Source organism: Thamnophis sirtalis, unplaced genomic scaffold, assembly GCF_051295495.1.
Source record: "Thamnophis sirtalis isolate CommonGarterSnake01/CBP01778 unplaced genomic scaffold, rThaSir2_p1.2 scaffold_3, whole genome shotgun sequence".
In the NCBI taxonomy this organism is placed as follows: domain Eukaryota; kingdom Metazoa; phylum Chordata; class Lepidosauria; order Squamata; family Natricidae; genus Thamnophis; species Thamnophis sirtalis.
Window position 1 is genome coordinate 134,272,580 of NW_028261383.1, and position 22,563 is coordinate 134,295,142.

At 40.8% G+C, this 22,563-nt stretch overlaps 1 protein-coding gene across 1 annotated transcript in view; it reads right to left on the minus strand.

The window, feature by feature from the left end:
• Positions 1-20,905, minus strand: part of KIF19 (kinesin family member 19) — a 48,205-nt gene extending 27,300 nt beyond the window's left edge. The window contains exons 1-4 of the mRNA XM_014061349.2: positions 20,346-20,905; positions 17,761-17,841; positions 3,708-3,818; positions 1,130-1,217 (exon numbers count right to left, since the gene is read on the minus strand). Of these exons, the coding sequence (XP_013916824.2) occupies positions 1,130-1,217; positions 3,708-3,818; positions 17,761-17,841; positions 20,346-20,384 (319 nt within the window). The 5' untranslated portion in view covers positions 20,385-20,905. The remainder of the gene's footprint in view (positions 1-1,129; positions 1,218-3,707; positions 3,819-17,760; positions 17,842-20,345) is intronic.
• Between the last annotated feature and the right edge of the window lie 1,658 nt (positions 20,906-22,563).

The window sequence follows — 22,563 nt, forward strand, 5'->3', positions numbered from 1 at the left end:
AAACCAAATCCAAAAACTCTAGAGAATTCCTGGAAGTCTGGCACTCAGACAAATTGTCCATCAAGTTACATAGAGATAAATAATATCTATGTGCCATTCAAAAATGACAAAAAAGCTAAAAAGGAAACAAAAAGACCAAAACACCTCACCAGAACCAACACCTAGATGAACAGAGATTAACACCAAGAGTAACAATTGACTAACAATTAAGAAGCAAAGAATACCCCAATCAAGGAACTACCAACTCAGACAAATGTTAATCATAAGCAAATAGTCCAATTAAGGAACCACCAATACCACTCTCGTTGACAGTAACAAACAATGGTGGGATTCAGCCAGTTCGCACCTATTCAGAAGAACCGGTTGTTAACTTTCTATGCAGCTCAGAGAACCGGTTATTGGAAGAAATCTCCTTTTGTTTTTTCCACACTTTACAGGGCTAATCCTATAAGGAAGGCAGGAAGGAAACATTCTGGTGTTGTTTTTAGCCTAATCTTTATTGCCCTGTTTACAGAAGCCCTCATTGCATTGTAACAGCTAAGGCGAAGCGCCCACAAAGTGAGTGACATTGAGTTGCCTATGCCCACCCAGTAACATGACCACCGAGCCACACCCACCCAGCTGGTCATTAGAACTGAGAACCGGTTGCTAAATTATTTGAATCCCACCACTGGTAACAGAGCAAGCTACCTGTATATAAAATGAGAACAAACTTCACTCTCTACTAGTACTGATAATGTTACCTTGTCTGGAAATGAAACATCTGCAAAAAAACAACTGAGCTGATAGAGCACCAAGGACCCCACAGTTCAACCCTGAACTACAAACATTCTCTTCTATGAATACTGGGGTATGCATGCCTGAAAAAAGCCACAAGTTAAAACACTTGGTCCAAATATGTTTTCTTTTTGGTCCTCTTCTATTTCTCATGCAAAGAATATTGCTCTGCATTCATCACCACAGAGGAAGCAGCATTTCTCAGCTGAGTCCAATTGCTTCCAGGACTACACAGTCTATGCTTGCAAGACTACAACAGCCCACAGCTATAGCAACCAGAGCTTGGTTGTTACCAACTCACTGGAAAATGAAATAAGACATCTTCAATCAGAACTGAGCCCATGTGTTTTACCTGTTGGGCCATAGGCAAAAATGGTTGCATTGTATCCAGAGATGATCCCTTCTATGAGTCCTTTAGTGGTGGCACGATAGACCATTTCCTACAGGGAGAGATGAAGAGGTATGAATAGATGAAAAACATGAAATAACTTATTTTTAGGGACGAAGTAATTGCCCTAAAGATAAAAGGATGGATGGCAAAGAACCTTATCAGAGGCATCTACAAAAGGGATAGGAAAAGTCAAGATGGCAGTTACAAGTGCACAGTTGAATACCTGTGTGTGAAATTGACACATGTATAATAGAGGTGAGGCTTCAACTGCACAGTCATGATTGCCAACTTGACTTTTTAAACTCCTTACTATGGATATCCTTGAACTTTATCTATTCCTCCTTTGCCAGCAGCTCTTCAGTTTGGCTTTGCTACTGCCTTGCTATCTGGCGTGCAATCTAACCAGTCTGCCCATGGATCATTGACTGAAGAAGCTGGAATGTATCTTGAGATGCAAATAAATAAATAGCACACAGAGCAACTACTTGGGACAGTCCCACATGTCAGATTTATTGTGTCGGGCTTGACAGTGGTTAAGCAGTCCAAAATGAACTAGATTTATAGATCTGAAACAGCTGAGTTAAAACAAGTCAATCTACCCACATTTCCCTTTGGCTGGATAGGCAGTATGCTGAAACTCTGCTTCTGAGCTAAATCAATAAAATAAAAGGGACTTGATTCTTTCTCCCCCTTGGTACTTGTCGGCTCTTCTCCTCTTCAAGTTTCAAGTTTAATTTTATTTATAGGCCGCCCAATCCCGGAGGACTCCGGGCGGCTTACAGCGAGGGGAGGAAAACAATAAAATAAAATAAAAATAAAAATAGACAAGTTAAAAACAACACAAATACATTCGCTTCAGTCGGGGCTGGACCTCAACAATGGGGTCAACAGCCCCAGGTCTGCCGGAATAGCCAGGTCTTGACAGCTTTTCTGAAGGCCATGAGAGTGGGCGAGGTCCGGATTTCTGGGGGTAGTTCATTCCAAAGGGTCGGAGCAGCCACAGAGAAGGCTCTCCTCCGGGGAGCCACCAGCCGACATTGTCTGACTGACGGCATCTGAAGGAGGCCCACCCTGTGGGATCTTATCAGCCGCTGGGAGGAGTGTGGCAGTAGGTGGTCTAGCAGGTATGCTGGTCCTAAGCCATGCAGGGCTTTAAAGGTAATAACCAATACCTTGAATTGCGTCCGGAGACCAATAGGTAGCCAGTGCAGCTTACGGAGGATAGGTGTAACATGGGTGTACCTAGGTACACCCAATATTGCTCACGCGGCTGCCTTCTGGACTAGTTGCAGTCTCCGAATGCTTTTCAAGGGTAGCCCCATGTAGAGCGTGTTGCAGTAATCTAGCCTTGAGGTGACTAGGGCATGAGTGACGGTCTGGAGTGCCTCCCGATCCAAGTAGGGCCGCAATTGATGCACCAGGCGAACCTGGGCAAAGGCCCCCCTGGTCACAGCCGACAGATGGTGTTCCAGTGTCAGCTGTGAATCCAGGAGGACCCCCAGATTGCGAGCCCTCTCTGAAGGGTGTAAGTTTTCACACACACCCCAGGATCAAGGATGGACTGTCTGAACTATCCTTCGGGGGAACATCCATAGCCACTCAGTCTCTTGAAATACTCGTATCTCTTCTTTAACAAATTCTTGGTTTAAGAAACACGGCTTATTGATATTGGCTATATATACATCAACGGAAAGTGGCCCAGGATGACTCATAAAAGGAGAACCACATCTTCTCTTCAAAAACATTCTGAGAAACAATGACCAGTGGTTGCAAAAATATGTTCACCCAAAAGGCAAGAGATTTTTGGTTCTGTATTTCCAGTCATCTTTATCTCACAAAGCGCTTCTTACTCTACTCCTTCTCTGCTCCCCTCTGATTCTCAGTCCATGAATAACACTTGGCAGAGGAGAAAAAGATCTCACTCAGAAGCTTCAGTTTTAGTCTATGTGCAAATTACTTCAAAATGGAGCTCACAGTTCCATCCTTGCAGTAGCAGGCGTTAAAGCAATAAAGTTAAGCAAACGGAGTCCAAGACAGAATTAGGGCTAGGGCATCCTTTGCCTTGTTTTGTATGAATCCCCCCCCAACAGAAATATGAGATTAGAAAAAGAAGAGCTGTGTGAGAAACTGTTTATGTGTTTTTCTTCTAGCAATGTCTGGATGTGCTTCTTCCCATCCCCACAACTGAGTGGGCCAAAGTAGATGGGACTTCCTAAATGTTTCTCAAAAAGAGAAGTGTGATTTGGCTGGAAATTAATAACCTCCCCACACGAAATAACAAGCATAAAAATCCACATATTGTAAGGGGGGAAAATATGGCCCCTTTCTGACCTTTAACTTCCAGAATTCCTGACCATAGCTGGCTCAGGAATTCTGGGAGTTGAAATCCACAGGTCTTGAATTCGTTGAATTCGCTCTCTCTGTCAATCTGCTGCCACAAGTTCTTGGCCTCTTGACACTGCTTTTCATCTATATATTTTAAAAAGACTGGGTTAAAGAAAACCCTCTTCTGTTCTGAATACCTGGGGGCAGGCCTCACCTGAGTAGCAGCAAAATCAAAGGCCGCATCGAACAGATAGGATTTCTCTCGTGACCGGTTGGCACGGAGTACATCATCAGGATCATCCAATGGGTCCATTAGCACAATCATCTGCAGGAATGGATGGGGATTTTGATAAATTATGTTAGGTGTTTTTACTGAAGAGGCAGGAACAAATCTTAACAAGGAAGATAAAGAAATGAAGAGTATTTTTTTATCCAAGGGCAACATTTTGCAGTCACATCCCATTTTCAATTCCTTTTTCTTGCCCTTCTGTTGCAAGGGAGCAGCAGGTAAGATGCATGCCAGAACTCGCAAACAGCAGACAGGAATCAGGCAAAAACTTGGGACACCAAAGAGTAAAACGGAAGGAGATGTAATCACAGCGTTATTGCACAAGATAGGATGTTTGTTAATAAATTCTCTTCCACCTTTGTCCCTGGCCAAAGGGAACTGGCAGTATTTCAAAACTCTGCAAATTGGTTTACCACTAGAAAAGAGAAACAGAGAAACAAAGAAAGAGGCACATTATATTGGCAACAATGCTTCAATCATAGATCTGGATTTTATACTATATTCACCTCTGGCCTTATTTTAGAAAGATTCTGGGCAAAATGTTACCTTGCTTCAGGACTCCTTATATGTAACCATGAAATGTAATACCCTCAATTGCAAGATTTTCCCCTCAAGCTCAACGCTAGTTGCCTAGTAACTGGTTTGCTAGCTCAAAGGGAAGCAATTTAATGTACTTCAGTAATTATCCATCACCTATCACGTTGCTAGGGATTTATGAAAGGCATAATCCAAAACATATGGGGGGCAAAACCTGCCTACCTTTATGTTAATTCCTTCTAATCCAATACTAAATATACTCTACTTTAGGAGTCTATATTTGTTCTTTAGACTTTATGATCTCAAGGTGAAACAAGCCAGTAACTTAAAAAGTAGAAATTGGAAAAAATGGCAGGGCAGAAAGGTTGCCAGGATTGTAATATGTGTTCCAAAATGGTCTGGAGTTGCCACAGGGTTATTTTATCTCTCATCATCTCAAAGGTATGTACAGGTACAGGTGGTCCTTGACTTATAACCACAATTGAGCCTGAAATTTCTGTTGCTAAGCAAGGCAATTGTTAAGTGAGTTGTGCCTCGTTTTATGACCTTTTCACTACAGTTTATAACTCAGTAATAGTATCCTATTTTCTTCACTTAACGGTTCAGTAGCGGGAGTGTGCGTGCGTCTGGGCATGCACGGAACCTTCTGCGTATGTGCAGGTCCATGATGATGTCATGGTGGGTGGGCGGAGCCTTGCACCACTGCCACTACCGGTTTGCCTGAACCAGTCTGAACTGGCAGAATACCATCTCTGTTATAACTACTATCTAGTTTTTAACTGTATCATGGTGAGTTGGCCACAATGGGTTGTCCTAGACTCATGGTGATCAAATGGGCAGAAACTGGGGAGGAGTTGGCAGATGGGGGGGGGGAGTTGAAGGCAGTCCCTTGCCATGGAAAAACTGAGGCTTGAGGCTGGGAGGGGCCAAGTCAGAAATGGCTTGGGTTGGGGTGGGTCTTTGCCTACCGACCATGTGGGTTTTGTTCAATGATGGCAACAGTTACTGCCAGAACAGCTGTCCCTAAGCGAGGAATGTAATGCGATGTTTTGCTTAATGACCACTTCATTTAGCAACAGATTTGCTGGTCCCAGTTAGAGTCATTAATTGAAGATTGCCCGTACTTCTAAGAGAAACTTTCTGTCTAATCATTTGCGACTCTAGGGGGCGATGCTCATCTCTGTTTCCTAGCCAAGGGAGCCAGTGTTGCCTGAAGAAATTTCTGTGGTCATGTAGCCAGCATGACTACACGTCAAGGCACACAGAACATTGTTACCTTCCCACCAAGGAGCTCTGACAAGGAAGGGGAGCTCACCGCATAGCACAGTGCTCAGGCCTCAAACCGGGCTGTCAGCTTTCCAGCTGACAAGCTCAATGTCTTTAGCCGCTGAGCCATTGTGATTCCTTGAGGTCATAAAAATAGAGTAATCTTCATTTACCAACGGACTTGTTTAGCAACCATTTGTCGTTACAATGGTGATGAAAAAGTAACTTTGCAGCTAGTTCTCGCATTTATGACCTTGGCAGGTCTGTAAAGCAATGTAAAGAAGGAAGATCATAAGCACAGTCATGGTTTCTCTTAGCAACCACTTCACTTAACAACCAAATTGCTGGTCCCAATTATGGTTGATAAATGAGGATTATATTTATACTAAATAAAAATCAAACAAATCATATAGACGACAGCCAGTTTGGTCTGGTGGTTAAGGCACTAGGCTAGAAAGAGGGAGATTGTGAGTTCAAGTCCCACTTTAGGCATGAAAGCTGGGCCAGTTAGTCTCTCAGCCCAAAGCTCAAAATGAGAACCTAGCTTCAATGCAAACTTTGATATTAAGTTAATTTGGGAATGTGATGACGTCCTATTCATTGCAGCTATATAACTTACATCCTCTCCAGTAACTACCCGTATTTTCTTTGTCTTTCTTCCTGACGTCATCCCCACAAGGTATAAAGGCTATTAATAGCCAGGCAAAGGGCCCATGGATCTCTTGGGTACTCAGTCTGTGGCTGTGAATTGGCTTATATCTAATTAGACAGCCTAGCTATAATAGGGGAAGGTGTGCTGGGAAATACTCGGAGGGAGGGAGGTCAAGTAACTGGAAGCTGGGATGATATTCCATTGCACCTTAGAACTATGGGTAATGTTGAAGATGCTTATCCTCAGTTCAAGGACAGATCAGGTCTCAGATGAGATTATTTTGATTGCGGTGTGTTAACATCCATCCCTTATCATAGACAGATCACTATTTCTTTTATCCAGAGTTCTCTGTACCTGTTCCTCACTTCAGGGAGGAAGGATTTAAGCTACTCCAGGTGTTTGATAGATCCAGTAACGTTTCAGAGGGGCATTATTGCTGAATCTCTGGCACAAGAACTTAGTTGCAGCTTGGAATGAGTATGTAATGAGGGCCTTATATTGGATCACACCTGTACAGATTCTCTGTGATCATGGATCCTAGCTAGCCTCCTGATTTATGAACATCTGGGAGATGATGTGATAGACATCTAGAACAATGCTGGAGAAAAACAGAGTGAAATCAACCGATCATATTTGTGATGATCAGAATGCTTGCTTTTCTGCTTATTGCACCCACAGACAAAATAGCCAGAGGCCTTGTTCCTTCTGTTTAAGGAGTAACAAGACAAATTACTCACAGAATTGCTGTGAAAGTTATTCTAGGTTTCTGTTGGACAAAATCACCCAGTTTCACTTCGAGTTTAATTTCGTTGGGCATGCTCTAGCTCATTATCTAGGAAGGGTTTGATCTGATTGAGCTTGAAGAAATAGCATAGAGTCTTTGTTCTTGTGAGCGTAGCCACCTGTATTCCCCAGAAGGTTGTATGAAGTTGCGTCCAAGTAGTAGTCAATGCCTTTTTGTGGGAGAGAGTAGTTCTACTTGCCTGGAAGAAAGTGGTGGATTTCCTTCTCTAGAAACCATTCTTGGACCTGACAGTATTGAACAACTTTTTGTCCAGCTCCAACTGGAGATGGTGGTAAGTGCTCTGTTTTATATGGTCCTGGATGACACAGGTATCTAGACCCTTTTCAATTAGGGTTCAGTTTTGGTTATAGCATTGAGATAGCATTTGTCAGCCTTTGAAGAGATTGGAATGAAGATGGTATGTCCAATTCTGGCCTTCCTGAATTTAACTTTTGTAATATTGACCATGGTATCTTTCTGGATTGGTTTCAACGGTTGGAAGTGGGGAGTATTATTCTGCAGTGGTTCTTTTTTCTCCATAGCTGGTTCCAATCACTGTTAATTGGTCTACCTCTAGGTCCTTTTATGTGGGATGCCTCTGGGCTTGGCCTTCTCAACAGTTCTATTTATCATTTGCATCAGGGGTCCCCAACCCCTGGGCCACAGCCCACTACTGGGCAATGGCCTTTTTGTAACTGGGCTGTGCAAATGGCGGGCCGATGTGCACACATACGCAGCTGAACTTGTGCAAGCAGCAAGCTGGTGCACATGCACATGTGTGTGCAGCTCAACTTACACAAGTTGAGCTATGCATGCATATCCATGTGCGCCAACCCACAGCTTGCACAAGTTCAGCTGCACCTGTGTGTGTATGTGCATTGGCCCTGTCCCAACCCACTCCACTAGGCCACCAAGCCGCAAAGTTTAGGGAATGCTGATCTACATGAAACTGCTGTGTGAAATCAATCAAAAGCATGGAGGCGGCATCATTAGTATGCAAGATATACTTTATTAAATATCTCCACCCAGGCCAGGCAAGTGATGCTGTTGAAGTGCTTGCTTAGTACCTAATGGCTGTAAGGGGGTGGGTGGGGGGTTACTGACTGCAATTCAACTCCAGCAAGGTTGAGTTGTTTTGCGTTTTGGGCACCCTAAGCTCTAGTGACTTCTTACTTTGTCTCTTAAAGAGGTAGGTTTCCCCCAGAAAAAGTTGGACTGCAACTTAGGGGTCCTCCTAGAGTAGACTCACAGCTCCTGCTCAATGAGTAGATGGCAGCTCTGGCCAGGAGGTTTTTGGTATAAGTTCATCTTGTGTTCTGTACCAGGAGGTCTTGCTCACAGTCACTCCTGCCTTAGTTACTTCTCAAGTAACTAAGATTATATAACATTATCTTCATGGGACTCCCCTTCAAGACCATGTAGAAGCTACCACTAGTCTAGAATGTAGCAGACAGCATAGTCACTCCCTTTTAGTCCAATCTATCATACAGCAAGTATGAATTGAGGGAGAACCCCATGTAAACTGTCTCAAGTTCTGGAGTAAAAGTAGAATATAAAACAATATATACTGTAAGAATGTTAGTTTCCATTAGCGTCTTGAGAAGGAGTTCCGTTATGACACCATCTCAAACATCTGTAAATACCACTTAAAGTCCTCTCAAGAGTCCTTCAATCATAGCACCCTTATACTGGATCAGATTTGTCCATCACTGACAGTGGCTTTCTCGGTCAACCCTACCTAGACATTAACATAAGGCAGTAAACATCGAACACAGAATAGCCCGTGAGCTAATTATAGCCAGCATTAACGAATGGATTAATGAGGTGTCCACCCATATAATCCTTTTAGGGATAATTAATTTTCTTTTGTGTTGCTCCGATTCCTGTCAACTTTAATCTGGAATGACAGAAAGGACAGGTCCATACTAGCCAAGGGACGCTACTGATCAGGTGTCTCTTTATTAGGTTTAACTCCCACAAGATCAGCAATGAGAGTAAGAGGGGGCAGGAAGATGAGGGCATGCGTTTAAATTGGGGGGTCAACAGTGTTGCCATGGGACACAACTGACTTCCAGCTGCACAGTTGGGGTTTCTATCAATGCTGCATATTTACTGTATGTTTTGTAGTGAAACTTCAAAACATACAATACAATGTAATTTTTGATATATTTGAATATTTTTAATGCTTTTTTAAAAACACAAATAATACAAACAGTACATATGCAACTGAATACAAAAAAGAAAGACAAAAGAAAAACAGAAAAAAAATCACAATGCACTCCCATCCCCTGGAGACCTTCCCCCCACTTTATATTTCTTAAGATATACAATATATTCCATTGTGCCCTTATACCCTCCAAAACAACACATATATTTAAGTAGGTTTATTCCATTTGCCCTCCACCAACACTGGTTTATTATTATGGTTTTTATGGTTTTACACTGATTTTATTTAAAAAAAACCATATTTCATTATAATTATTTACTTTAATCATCCCTTTTTCAAGTTTAATTTTTGTTGTTAATTTATCATTTGTTGCCATACTCCAAATTTCATTATACCACTCATTTCTTTGAATATATTTGGATCTTGGGAACATTTGCTGTAGGGTTGTGCCTGATCTTTTGGATAGAATTCTTAGGTTCTTATCATAAGATTTGTTCCAGTAATAGTTGTTGAAATCGATTCTACCCCTATATTCAGTAGATGCTCAGTGCTTTCACTGAGGATTGAACAGTGGAGAAGTAGAACTGGATACCTGCTATAGAAGCAGCTACTAAAGGCATAGTAGATTTCAGCATGTCTTCCCCTCCTCCTTACACCCTGTGAGCACAGGCTGTTGCCTTTGTGTATGCAGAGATCAGATTGCCTTTGACAGCAACATTGGGTTGGGTTTCACCATTTCCAAGAGGCCTTTAAAGGGACTCTGTGTAAGGCCATCATTAATATCAGGGAGCAGAAAGGCTGGTTTAAAAAAGCACAAGAACAAATTAAACAGTGGGACAGAGTGGTGAGATCTCAGAATAGTATTGTAGAAACCTGAATTCATGATATTATTTAGTCTTAAAGATATCTCACAAGGGTTCTCAATTCTTATGAAGATTCAAAGTCAGATATGTGAAGCAAATGATGAATAATGCCTTACACCACCACCCCAAGACAGGTGTAGCTAGTAAATTATGTAACTGGTAAACTATGGAGGATATCCTGGGGCTTCCCCAATATATTATAGTCTAATAACTGCTACAGTCAATAATCACTTTAAATAGTCAAAAGCTCCACTTTATTTACACTATGAGCTACTGAATAACATTTCAATAACTGTGAACTGATTTAAAGTATGAGAATGAATGTATGTTACAGGAGGGAGGTAGAACATTTGGCTGGGCTGAATACCGCTTGTTATAGGTTTTTGTGCTACAAAGGCAGTAATAGATAACTTACAGCCACCACCTTTCTCTTTGAGTCCCCACACCCCACAAAAACATGCTGTTAAATTTTGGCAGTAAGCAGCCCAGCTGAGTTTTAGAGAATGGCTGAAAATCCCAACCAATTATTATTATATAACTGGTCCCTTTGGCCATTGGAACAGGGGAGATGGAATTGCACAAACTGACTATAAACGGGAAAGGAGAGAGTTGTTCTTATTAAAGGGGTCCAAGGCTACTTTAGTTTTCATATGAAGCCAAACATTGTTCTGTTAGGTTCATATTCATTCTGTCATCACAGGTGTGCCAAGGACAGGATTTCAAGAGCAACACTGCTGCATGAAAAGGAATAATGCACTTCTTTGTAATGAATAAAAAGCTCTGTTAAAGAGAAGCAAGAGCCACTTGTTGTACTGGTTAAGGCATCAGGCTGGAAACTGGGAGACTATGAGTCCTAGTCCTGTCTTAGGCACAAAGCCAACTGGATGACCTTGGGCCAGCCATTTTCTCTCAGTCCTAGGAAGCATGCAATGGCAAAACACTTCTGAAAAACCTTGGCAAGAATTTGACATGATTTAATGGAAGGAAAAAAAGAGAGAGAAAGCATCTTTGGTAGGGAATATATTGCTTAACCCTCAAACAGGTATGGCACCTGCATTTCAAAAACAAACAGTAGGAAGGAACCAAAGAAAGGGTTGAGAAACTGATCTTTTCATGTGAAGGCTTAATAACAATTGCTTCTATGCAGAGAAAGTAGAATGACTTAATTTCCATTCACTGCATGTAATTCAATTCTCATGACAATTCTCTAAAATGATAGTAAGGACACAGGAGCAGGCAATAAATAAAATGAAGCCAAGGATTCACACAACTACTTCTGTTCCTCCTTCCCACTTCAGCTCATTTACACTGCAATGTCTCTTGTCCAGTAAGTCATAGCAGGCAATTATGAGAAACCAAAGGTTCCATATGCAATCTACAAACTTCAAAAATCTGATGCGGCTTTTAACCCATATAAACAACTTTTCAAAACCAAGCAGATTATATATTTATAGATTATATAATTATAACCGATTAATCCAGTGGTGGGATTCATTTTTTTTTTTACTACCAGTTCTGTGGGTGTGGTTTGATGGGCGTGGGATGGCATGGCTTGGTGGGCATGGCTTGGTGGGTGTGGCAGCAGGATACTGTAAAATCTCCATTCGCTCCACATTCCAGGGGAAGGATACTGCAAAATCCCCGTTCCCTCCTGATCAGCTGGGACTCGGGAGGCAGAGAATAGATGGGGGCAGGGCCAGTCAGAGGTAGTATTTACCGGTTCTCTGAACTACTCAAAATTTCTGCTACTAGTTCTCCAGAACTGGTCAGAACCTGCTGAATACCAGCTCTGGATTAATCTTAATATACTAAAATTTACCCACATAAACCTACATAGACAGGGAACATAACTGATAGCTCACATTGATACTTGTGATATAATTTAATATTGCATTCTAGCAATGCAGCCTTCTTGTCAAGCTAACTGAGTTTTGAATGAAGTGTCATTATTGGACAATTAGGCAAGATTTCATCTCTTAAATATGGTAACCAGAGACATTCACAAGCTCTGCCCTTTGGTATGTATGTTCATGTGATGTCATGATGCATACACAGAAGAGGAGGAGTTTGCAATGGTATAATGTTGCTTCTTCTTTTTTATCTTTTGCCCTCCTCTGCAGATGCCTATAATATATTTTGCAACTCCCAAAATGTCCCAGGGTTATGCCACTGCAATCTGATAGCAAATCATTGTAGCTTATTTGGTCAGTTATTTGTTATTTATGCAGATGTACATTGCCCCAATCAATTGATATTAAAACAGAAAACAATGATCCACAGTAAAAATCTAATCCTCCATATAAACAGCTGGAAATGGCTACCCATTCATCATCAATTCAGGGGGGAAGTGATCACTCAAAAAGGAGAGTTTTCAATTTGGGATTTCCTAATAACAGCCATGCTGGGGCAACCATGAAGAAGGCCTTCTGGTCTGCATTTTCTTTATCTGTCATAATCATAAGAAGTTGACTAAGCTTGTTAAACACCTTGCTGTTGTTCTTACCATTTATTATCCTGTTTGGTTGTGGAATCTGCTGATTTTGCACTGAGGTTAACTAGTCCTTATAGTGAAGCTCATCAAGGCATGTTGCAAGGCTGAGTTTTTTCAGTCTACTAATTTGGGCTGAGAGGAAGTAAATGGTCCAAGAATGCACAACTTGTTTTTGGTGCCTAAAGGAAGATTATAACTAGGTCTCCTTGTTCCCAGGCTAGCACATTAACCAATAGACCGACCTGGCTCTATCTTGTTGGAAGATTTAATGTGCTTAATTTTGGCAAAAAAATAATAATCCTTCAATCACTCATATTCTCCAAAGTTGGCTTAAACATTGGCTATCCTTATATGATCGGTTACGACTCTGCAGTCCTTGGGGGCCAAGAAACAATTGAGGCCAAGGCAACACTTATCCATTTCAGTCAGCTAAAGTATCTTTTTGCAGAGTCCAAATTTTCTGGTTTCTGAAATATCAGATGTACACACTTTATACTCAGCTCTTACAGGATGCTGATATGAATAATTCTTTAGCAGAGTCTGTATATCTCTGTATTTTAGTCTCAAAGGGGGATTTGTACAGATAGATATACACTATTATATCTCAAAAAGAATGCTACCAGTCTTAAACACAATGAGGGAAGTTATTTAACATTATCAATTTTGGATTCTAAAGTGGACGTAATATGCTATAGAGCTTTCAATTAAGTTGAAGGCAAATATCCTGGGGTAGACCATCTGTTGCCATGTAGGATCCAATTTATACCTCCCCACCCCCTGCTCCCCAGCATGCAGAGACAGAATCACCCAAATATGGTGGCAAAATAACCAATTTCTGACTGTATAATACCTCCTCATAAAATCAGAAATAAAAGGTGTCAGCTTCTGCTTTGCTGTTGCTTCAGCTGCCATGAAACGGGGAGGGAGGACACGGTATTTTGGGTGGGGTTACTCATTGTGCTGGAGGAAGGTTCTGGAGTTCTCTGGATGGACAGACTACGCATGCGTGGGGGTTTTCCCGCTTAGACTAACGGCACCGACATTCCATCTTCATGATGCCTTTTGAAGTTATCTCACACCTGACACTTGAAGGACTTATGATTGGACTGGGCCTATGATGCCAGGGGGTGTGGAAAGGGCTATTCTATATATCAACTGCTTTCGCGCCTAATTAACCAGACTTTGCTATGCAACCGCTCTCTAGCCATATGTAATTAGTAAAAGTACTTTTGATTTCCTACACATGGAATCGTTGGGTCTTTCTTTCCTAATTATATTATGGAGGGATGCTGACAAAAGGTCTCCAACCCATTCCCAAATTGCCTGAAATTGTATTGTGATAATTCAGCGGCAAAATCAAAATGCTGAGCCTTTGTAAACTTTTCAGTTTACAAGGTAAACTTTGTAGACTTCAGAATTGTTGCTCTGTTTACTAGCCCTTTTGGTGCATAATAGTGCAAACAATCTTTTTTAGATCCTGTTACTGGAAGCATTCCTAAGAAATTCGTACCATTTTCACAGCATTAAATTAACCAAGGATCAAAATGTGGAATTCCACAATAATATATAGCCTTCTACTTACATGAATAATTCTTACTTTTATGCCTGAAAATCAATATAACTTGCACACTAGAGTGAATTTGGGCATCTTTTCTGCTATTGGGGATGGGGAAAAGAATTTGTTAGGTTTGTATTTTGATATTAACTGATGTAGTTTGTGCTTCTAAAACTAATAAACTATTATACTTTGGTATTTATACTTCTTCAATTGATGTGATTTCATTTTTTGATTTAAAAGTATTTTAATCAAAAGGCTCAGATTATGGACAATTGTCTACCAAAATTAAACAAAGTATGGAATTAGCCATTTTTGTATATATAAAAATGAATACAAAATGACCTAGGCATATTCATGGACACTAATACATGTAAAGAGCTGAACAATTGAGTTAATCTTACCTGAGGCAAACAGCGTATTTAAAAAATGCATGTTTTTATATAATCATAAATTGAAAAGGGCTAATTATTCTTTTTATGTGGATATAATGATAAAATAAGCAACGGAAAGACCAAGCTGAGGAACGCCCAACATATTTTCTTAATTTGGAAAAGGGAATCTGATACTATTTGACTGGAAATAATTTCTATTGTGGATCTAGTGTTAAGTGTGTTCTGACACTTTGGAATGAAGCTAGCAAGCACCAACAAAGACTGCTTGGTAACTTTTACTTTGTGGCCCTGAAAATTACTTCTGATTAAAATGAAGTCCTGGCTCACAGCCAGGCCAAAAAGCATTAGTCTTGAGGAAATGCATTTCAGCTCCAGATTGGGATGTGGTTGTATATCTACTGCCTGATATCAGGTCCGGAAGCAATTCTGGTGTTGTTCCTTCTTACTGCTTAATTCCAACCCTGTTTTGAATCCAACACCTTATTGTCATGACGACAAATCACTCCTGTAAACAATTTGCTGGCATGGTCCATAAAGCATTGTCCTCAGCTGGATGGGGCAGTGAGAAAGCTGTCTCCATGGCAACTTTAGTTCTAAGAAATAAGAAGCCATCCCTTCACACTGTATTAATAGGAGTACACAAATTACTATAGTAATCAGTTCAAATTTGCCTCTTTTTTAAAAAAAAACTACATGCTTCTGTTCTTAAAACAACAACAAAGATCTACATGGTTTCTTTTCATAATGTTGTCACAGAAACTCCCTCCCCTCCTCCACATACACAGGTCAAAGAGCCAAGGAAATAGTACTGTAATGCACAATAATTGAATACGTTGGAGGAATTGTTAGATATGTGCCGTTTATCTTTGATTCCTTATTTTCAGACTTGCCCCAAACTTTGGGCTACCTCAACAACCATCAGTTTTGCTAATTATTTCCTAGATGAATATTATTTTCATGATAGCCCATACTTATTTGTTTCACCTTAGGCAAACAGTGTGGATGTACATAGGTAGCTATAACTAATCAGAATATTTTGCAATCTTCCAATTTTTTTTAAAAAAACCTTGAATACATCAATGTGGCTGAAACATGTTATAAACATGCCAATTAATTTTAAAACTGTATTTTTTCTCATTGTCTAGAACTGAAACTTCATGGCAATTTTCTATTTTTAATTTCTTCCGTGGTAGTTTCATTATGAATAAATCAACTATCTGGATGACATCATTTAGAACAGCTGCTTTTTTGATGACTAGACATAAATTGTAACTTTGGAAAATGATAAAATAATATAATAAAGTATTCTGCTTCTTGCTAACTGCAATTAGCTATCTTTTGAAAGCATTAAATCCAAGTCACCTAACACATCTGCACCATTTTAATCTTTTTCAATTGCTAGCATTTTTATTTAATCCACTGTTTATTTGTTGTTGTTGTTGTTATTGTTTTTATTCATCTACTTTCCTTATTAACAGATTGCCTAACTAAGAGTATAGAAAGGACTAATTTGTTTGGAGAAACTGGAACTTTTATTGGTATCTTTTAGATTTTTAAAATGCTCCCTTTGCTTAATTCCATTCCATTTTTGGTTATTTTGTGTACAGTATATATTTGTAGTAAAACGACATGCTGCCTCTACGAGACACACATTTAATCACATAGTTTTGACCTGTAAATCTTAGCAGTCGCAGATTATTAAAATGCTTCAGCTCTCTTCAGTGGACAATGTATCAGAAAATTACCCTCACTCTTAAATAACAAGATTTAGTTCAACTGCCTAACTCACTTTTTCTTCTACAAGGAACTCAATCAGCATACACAATATTCTTTGTTTTGATCTGTCACTGCACCTACAAAACCAGCCAAAAGTTTAGAACTCAAACAAAATCTATAATTTAATCTCAATTATTAAAATTATAGTTTAGTCTAATTTTCCCTCTTCATGCTAACTGGGTTTCAGCTTGTCCCTCCTCCCTAAATACTGGGTCAGAATTGCCCCATTTTGCTTGCTAGATATGGGGAAGGGGGAAGGCAACAGATTTCCCCCAAGAGATTAAAAAAGACCACCCCATGGTTTAATAAAATGCAACAGTGGCAGTTGACACTTGTTTTTAAGAGTTTTAGAATTAGCATACCATGGCACACACACAACAGGTTTGTCTGTACAATAAATACAAAGTAGACTTACAAAACTCATTTCCCCAAACCGCAAAAACTATCTGTCACAAATGTTGAGCCATGATGTAATTTCTCCACCCTAACAAATATAGCATGTAGATACAACATTGTGGGTCCCACAGGGGACTGTCTGGGTCTCAGGAGTCAGACTTGTTGGGTCAATCATAGTCAACTCTTCTCATTAGTTCTCAAGAGAAGAGAAAATATATCCTTTTAATCAACATACTAATTTCCCTCCTGACTTCAGCAAATGGGAACTGAGCAAGGCTACTTAGCAGTTGCTAATAAGATATATTTCCGAGAGCTTTGATGGCCAAGAAGAGCCTCAACTAGCTAAGTTCAATTTTGGAAGAAAGTGAGAATCAGCCTTTAGCATCCATGCTCTGAAGAACTTCAAACAAGCTTAACAGCCACCCAGAGCTAGAGGAAAGCTACGTAGAACACATCACTTGGAAAAAGTAAACTTTCTCAAAGTTGCAGATAGCAAGTTATTTTCTTCAAACTCCAGTTCAAAGGATCAGACTTTGATCCATTATGTGCTGTTTTTTATTTGCCTGGTTGCTGCCAGTCAGAGTATACAACAGCAGGTTAGATGGATGCATAGTCTGAGATCTATAATAAAGGCGTATTTATTTCCGTGTATATGCCAAGATCGGCAATCTAGTATCAGCCTTTGGGCTCTGTTCCATTAAAGCCTTGCCAGAATAGACAGCTGCAAAAAAATTATAGACTGTAACTTTGAGCTCTGAATAGAATAACTTTTTCCGTGGATAGAATATCTTTTATTTCCTCGTCTCTAGAATTCAGGATAACTTTCGGATGACGGGGTACTGACCCAACAAACTTTCTTTACATTAAATGGTAATTCCTCCCCTCGCTACTGGCTCCTGTATAAAATCTGAACTTGAACGTCAGAATTGCATCATACTGTATTGATGTGTTTTTAAACAACTGAAATGTATTTCCGCCTCATGTGAGAGAGGGAGCATCTCCTGAAATTCATTTTGATTCTAACTTCAAAGATCAATTCACAAAATGAGGTCTCAACTAAATTCTACTCATTTATCAGAAAGGGTTCTCACAATACCTGGTCATCCACTTTGTGAGCAATGAGTGTGGCTCCTTCTTCCAGCTCTGCCATGCTGATTGGCCGTATGCGAAGTGCCACCTAAAATACAGCAAGATGGATGAGTGGCTGAGGTATCTCACAATTTGTGAAATAGCCAAAGAACAAAAGAGAGAGAAATCAGCACCTGCATGGAAGTTCTCAGTCTCCGTGCCCTGGCCATCCAAGGCCCAAAGTGTAAGCAGAATTTCTTCAGCTCCCAAGTTCTTCCCTGCTCAGTGTGCCTCACCTGAGTCCTTCTATCACCACAGAGAAAAAATCATCTGTGTCTCTCTGAGGCTCTGGCAGGTAGCCGCAAACAGACAATGAGAGGCTTTTTCCTTGGGAGGAAAGGAAACACCACCTGGATAGCAGCATTTCTGGAACAACATATCCAGCTACAGCCACGTCAGCCTATAAGATTCATCCCATTCAATCTTTAAAAAAGCATCCAGAGATTTAGTGACTTCAGTTCACTGCTTCCCATACAGACAACAAAGGGGTGAACTCCAAAGCACAACTCCCTCGTCCTATCAGCAGGGCTTTTATCTGTTATCCTGAGATGAATTTTAACACAGGATCTCAACCCATGGAAAACATCTTGCTTTCTGTTCCTCATGCTGTTTGAGTAGAAACTTCTGGCCATCATCCAAAATTTGCTGAACCACAACTATTAATTTCACTCACCATTGGCAATTCTATAGTCTCTGTTCAGAGTTGTTCAAAAATTGCAATGAAGGGTCCAGACAGTTTCCCTGCTCCGAACCTAGAAAGTACATCCCGTGGCATTGTTGATTTTAGAGACAATTAAACTATTTCTTGTGAAGCTAGGCAAAATTTCTCTGATGAATTCATTCTTCCTTGATGTACAAATACTTTGGCATCTCTGAAAGGATTCTTTAAGGAGTCTTCTTTTACTTTTGAAATCTATTTCATAGACTTTTCTCCACACACACACCCCTCATAGCAGTCCCAAAGGTGCTTTTTCAAGAAGCAACTGAACTTTCTGGCTTTTCTTTGAAGACGTTTTGCTTCTCATCCAAGAAGCTTCTTCAGCTCTTCTGAAGCTTCTTGAATGAGAAGCAAAATGTCTTCAAAGAAAACCAGAAAGTCCAGTCGCCTCATGAAAAAGCACCTTTGGGAGAACCATGATCTGGATGACTGAGAATCTCCATAGATATCCCCCATCATAGCACTGATGATAAAAGTAATCACTTCCAATGCTCCAATACAATAGCAATAGCACTTAGACTTATATACCACTTCACGGTGCTTTACAGCCCTCTCTAAGCGGTTTACAGAGTCAACATATTGCCCCCAACAATCTGGGTCCTCATCTTACCGACCTCAGAAGGATGGAAGGAAGGATACAATACATTTGTATTCCAATGCAATATATTTTCAAAATAGTTTTACAAATGTTGTCCTTGAACTGAATGTTTAATTGCACATTAATGTGTAACATTTACTTACACTTTCATTAAAAGGTAGCTGAATGATTTAAATTATGCAACACAAGTTACAAACCATGTTTGAAAAAGTTATACACATCCTCAGCAAGAGAGAGCTATTTCCAATTAATACTTTTTTGTTTTACTCTAGTGAGCAATCAAGACACATCCTTTCCATTCATATTTCTTCTGGATTCTGCTGTCTCCGACAACTGCTTTATTTTACATTGGAAGCTCCAGGGAGTGGAAATCTTTTTTTACTTTTCTTCATATTGCTCAACTATATGTACTAAAAATGCAAAACATAATAAACTGAATGACAGCAACACTGAATCTGACCAGGAAACCCCTTTCTTATCTGAGCATCAATTTATAAAGATAAAATTGTACAATTAACATTTGTGCTTATAACATACATTCCATGAACACAGAATTATGATCTGAAAACACCTACTATTTTTGTAAGGCCCAGCTAGGGAAAACTTTAAAACAAAGAAGCTGAGCGTCACTAACTCCCATTTTTGGGGGCAGTAATGACAGAGATCATTGATTAGCCATACAAATCCAAACAACTGTGTCTAGGTAACAAAACATCATAATATGGAGAAAATGTGAATATTGTTCTCTTGAGCTGGGCATTATTTCTAGTGCAGTTCGACCACTTCACTCTACGGCATAAGATTTAATTGAATTTTATGTATATTCCTATTTCAATTTATGGGACAGATTATGTTGATGGAAACAGGTAAGGCCAGATCCCTCTTGAGATGGGACAGGTCCCTTAAATCCAGAAGACAGCCTGACAACCATCTAATCTCTTAGTTTGCGTACTTATTAACAAACAAATCAAGTAATTTCATTCTTCTGCATTTGATTGTTTCTTCTTGCCATTAGAATGGAAGAAAACAGTTTTAACAAAAACCCTATTAAATGTTCCTCTCCGATTTCTAATACAATTCCGCCCGCTCTCTTTCTCAAGCTACACTAACTTCTTGCTTTTATTGATCATACTGGCTGGGAATCCTGAGAATTAGAGTCCGACCCTTTGGGGTCTCACTCTCCAGGCTACTTAGCTTTTTTGCCGCCCGAAAGAGGCGAGGAAGTCACTTCACTCACCGTGAGCTGCTGATCCTTGGACTCTCTGGTCTCCTTCATGATGGTAACTAAGTCGCCCAGACAAGGCAGGCTCGGGCAAGCGAAGCTACAGCACGTGTGGATCCCCCCTCCCCCGCGCACTCCCAGATTCCCGGGACTCCTGGATCTCGTCGGGTGCGGGTTCCGCTCTGCGCTAGATTAAATCTCCCCGCGAAACCAATGACAGGTGTTTGGGCGCCGCCATTCAACGGGTACGGGAGTCGTCCCCCACAACCCAATTACATCGCCCTCCCTTTGGAGAGACAGCTGGCAAGCGGGAGCCTGGGCTTGGTCTCCCCTCGGAGACGTCTGCCGCCGCCGCTCTCCATCTGGGACCTGTGTGCAGGGAATCTGCCAGTGGCCGGCCGCCGCCTCTCCTCGCCTGCCTCCTGGTGTTTCGAGTCCCCTGGAGATCTTTCCAAACTGTACACAACAACCGGGCGCGCGGGAGGCTTCCTCCGACTCATTCGGTGGCGCCCCATTGGCTGAGTTGGGATTTGAGCGGCTCTCCATCGCTCTCTGCCGGCCGGCGTGGAAGGGGAAGGGAGAGATCGCCTGGTCTCCGACCCGCGACTTTTGCAGTGCAGGAACCAGAGGCCGGAAGGTTTGACGGCGCCGTCGATACCATAATTATTACTCTCTTAACCTGCACCAGGACGCCCTTATTTCCCCCCATAAATCCAGAGGAAGTTTCCGGTGAAGGGATGAAGGGATGTAATTGGCGTGTTGGAAGAAATGTCCTTCTGGGTTCGGCTCCAAGTGGGGGAAAAGACACTGGAGACATGGAGGCTGCTTGGAAAGATGGTTTTAATGGTGGACGGGACCACATGGCTTGAGTCCTGAACAGAAAAGGTGATCACATGCTTCAATGTTGGTGGAGTAGGGAAGGGAAGGAGAGAAGCTGAGTCCCTGGTTTTATGCCCTCTCTGCCCTTTAATCTTGAGCTTGTATTTTGATTGGTTATCAGACTCCCATGAGGCCATGCAGGGGCAACTGTCTAGGCTGCGTTTTGAATCCAGGTTTGATTGAGTTCTCAGATGCCATGTGGTGAGTTGGATAAAAGGTCAATATCATCATGCCTTAATCCCATTACTCTGGAGCTGAAGGGGAGAACTCCTTATTATGTAAAGTGGACTAGCTCAGGCTTTAATGGCTCATTGACAAAGGGGGATGGGCAGGAAGCTGCAGGCAGCTATTCTGTCTTTTAAAATATGTTTCTTACTTTTCACATCCAGAGAAATATTCTGCCTTTTCAATATTTCCTATGATATTTCATTTTTCTGGCAGAGAGCTGGGTGATAACTTCCTACAGGCGCAAAAATGGTGAATGGTTTATAATAGTCCTTTTTTTTTGTTCATTAAAAATAATTTCATTAGGGATGTTTTTCCTTTGATGCATTGTTTCCCAAACTTTCTTCGGTTGAATAAACTGAATAAACATTTGGGAATGCAGGGAACATCCAGTGATGCCAAGAGTCCCCTTTCTATTTTTTTTTGTCTTAAAGAGCATGGGAGTTCACACTCTTTGGTGTTGGAAGAAATGTCCTAGGTTCAGTGGGGAAAAAGACACTGGAAACACAGAGGCTGCTTGAAAAGATGTTTTTAATGGTGGACAGGACCACAAAGTGGTCACATGCTTCCAGATGTTGGGTAAAGAAGAAAAAGAGCCAGAGATGCTGAAAGTCCCTGGTTTTATGCCCCTCTCTGGCCTTTGAACCTGAGCTTATATTTTGGTTGGTTGTCAGACTCCCATAGGGCCATGCAGTGGCAACTCTGTAGGCTGTGCTTTAAGTCCAAGTTTGGTTGAGCATTGCTTCATCCCAGGTGCCCTGTGGTGAGATGGGTAAAATGGCTAATACTATCATGCCTTAATCTCATCACCCTGGAGCTGAAGGGGGGAATCTTTGTTATGTAGAATACACTGGCTGAGACATTTTAATGGCTCATTGACAAAGGTGGGGACTATTAAGAGTGTGTTTCCTGCCTAAAAACATGTTTCTCCATTTCTTATCCAGAGAAATATAATATTCTGCCTTTTCAATATTTCCCAGGATATTTCATTTTTCTAGGAGAGGGGTGGGTTTTAACTTCCTACATTGAAAAATAAGATAATTATGGTGGCATATATGTACGCTTCCTCTAATTTAAAGGCTTTTTAAAATAGATTTTATACCCAAAATGAAATCTAAAATTAAGTTTA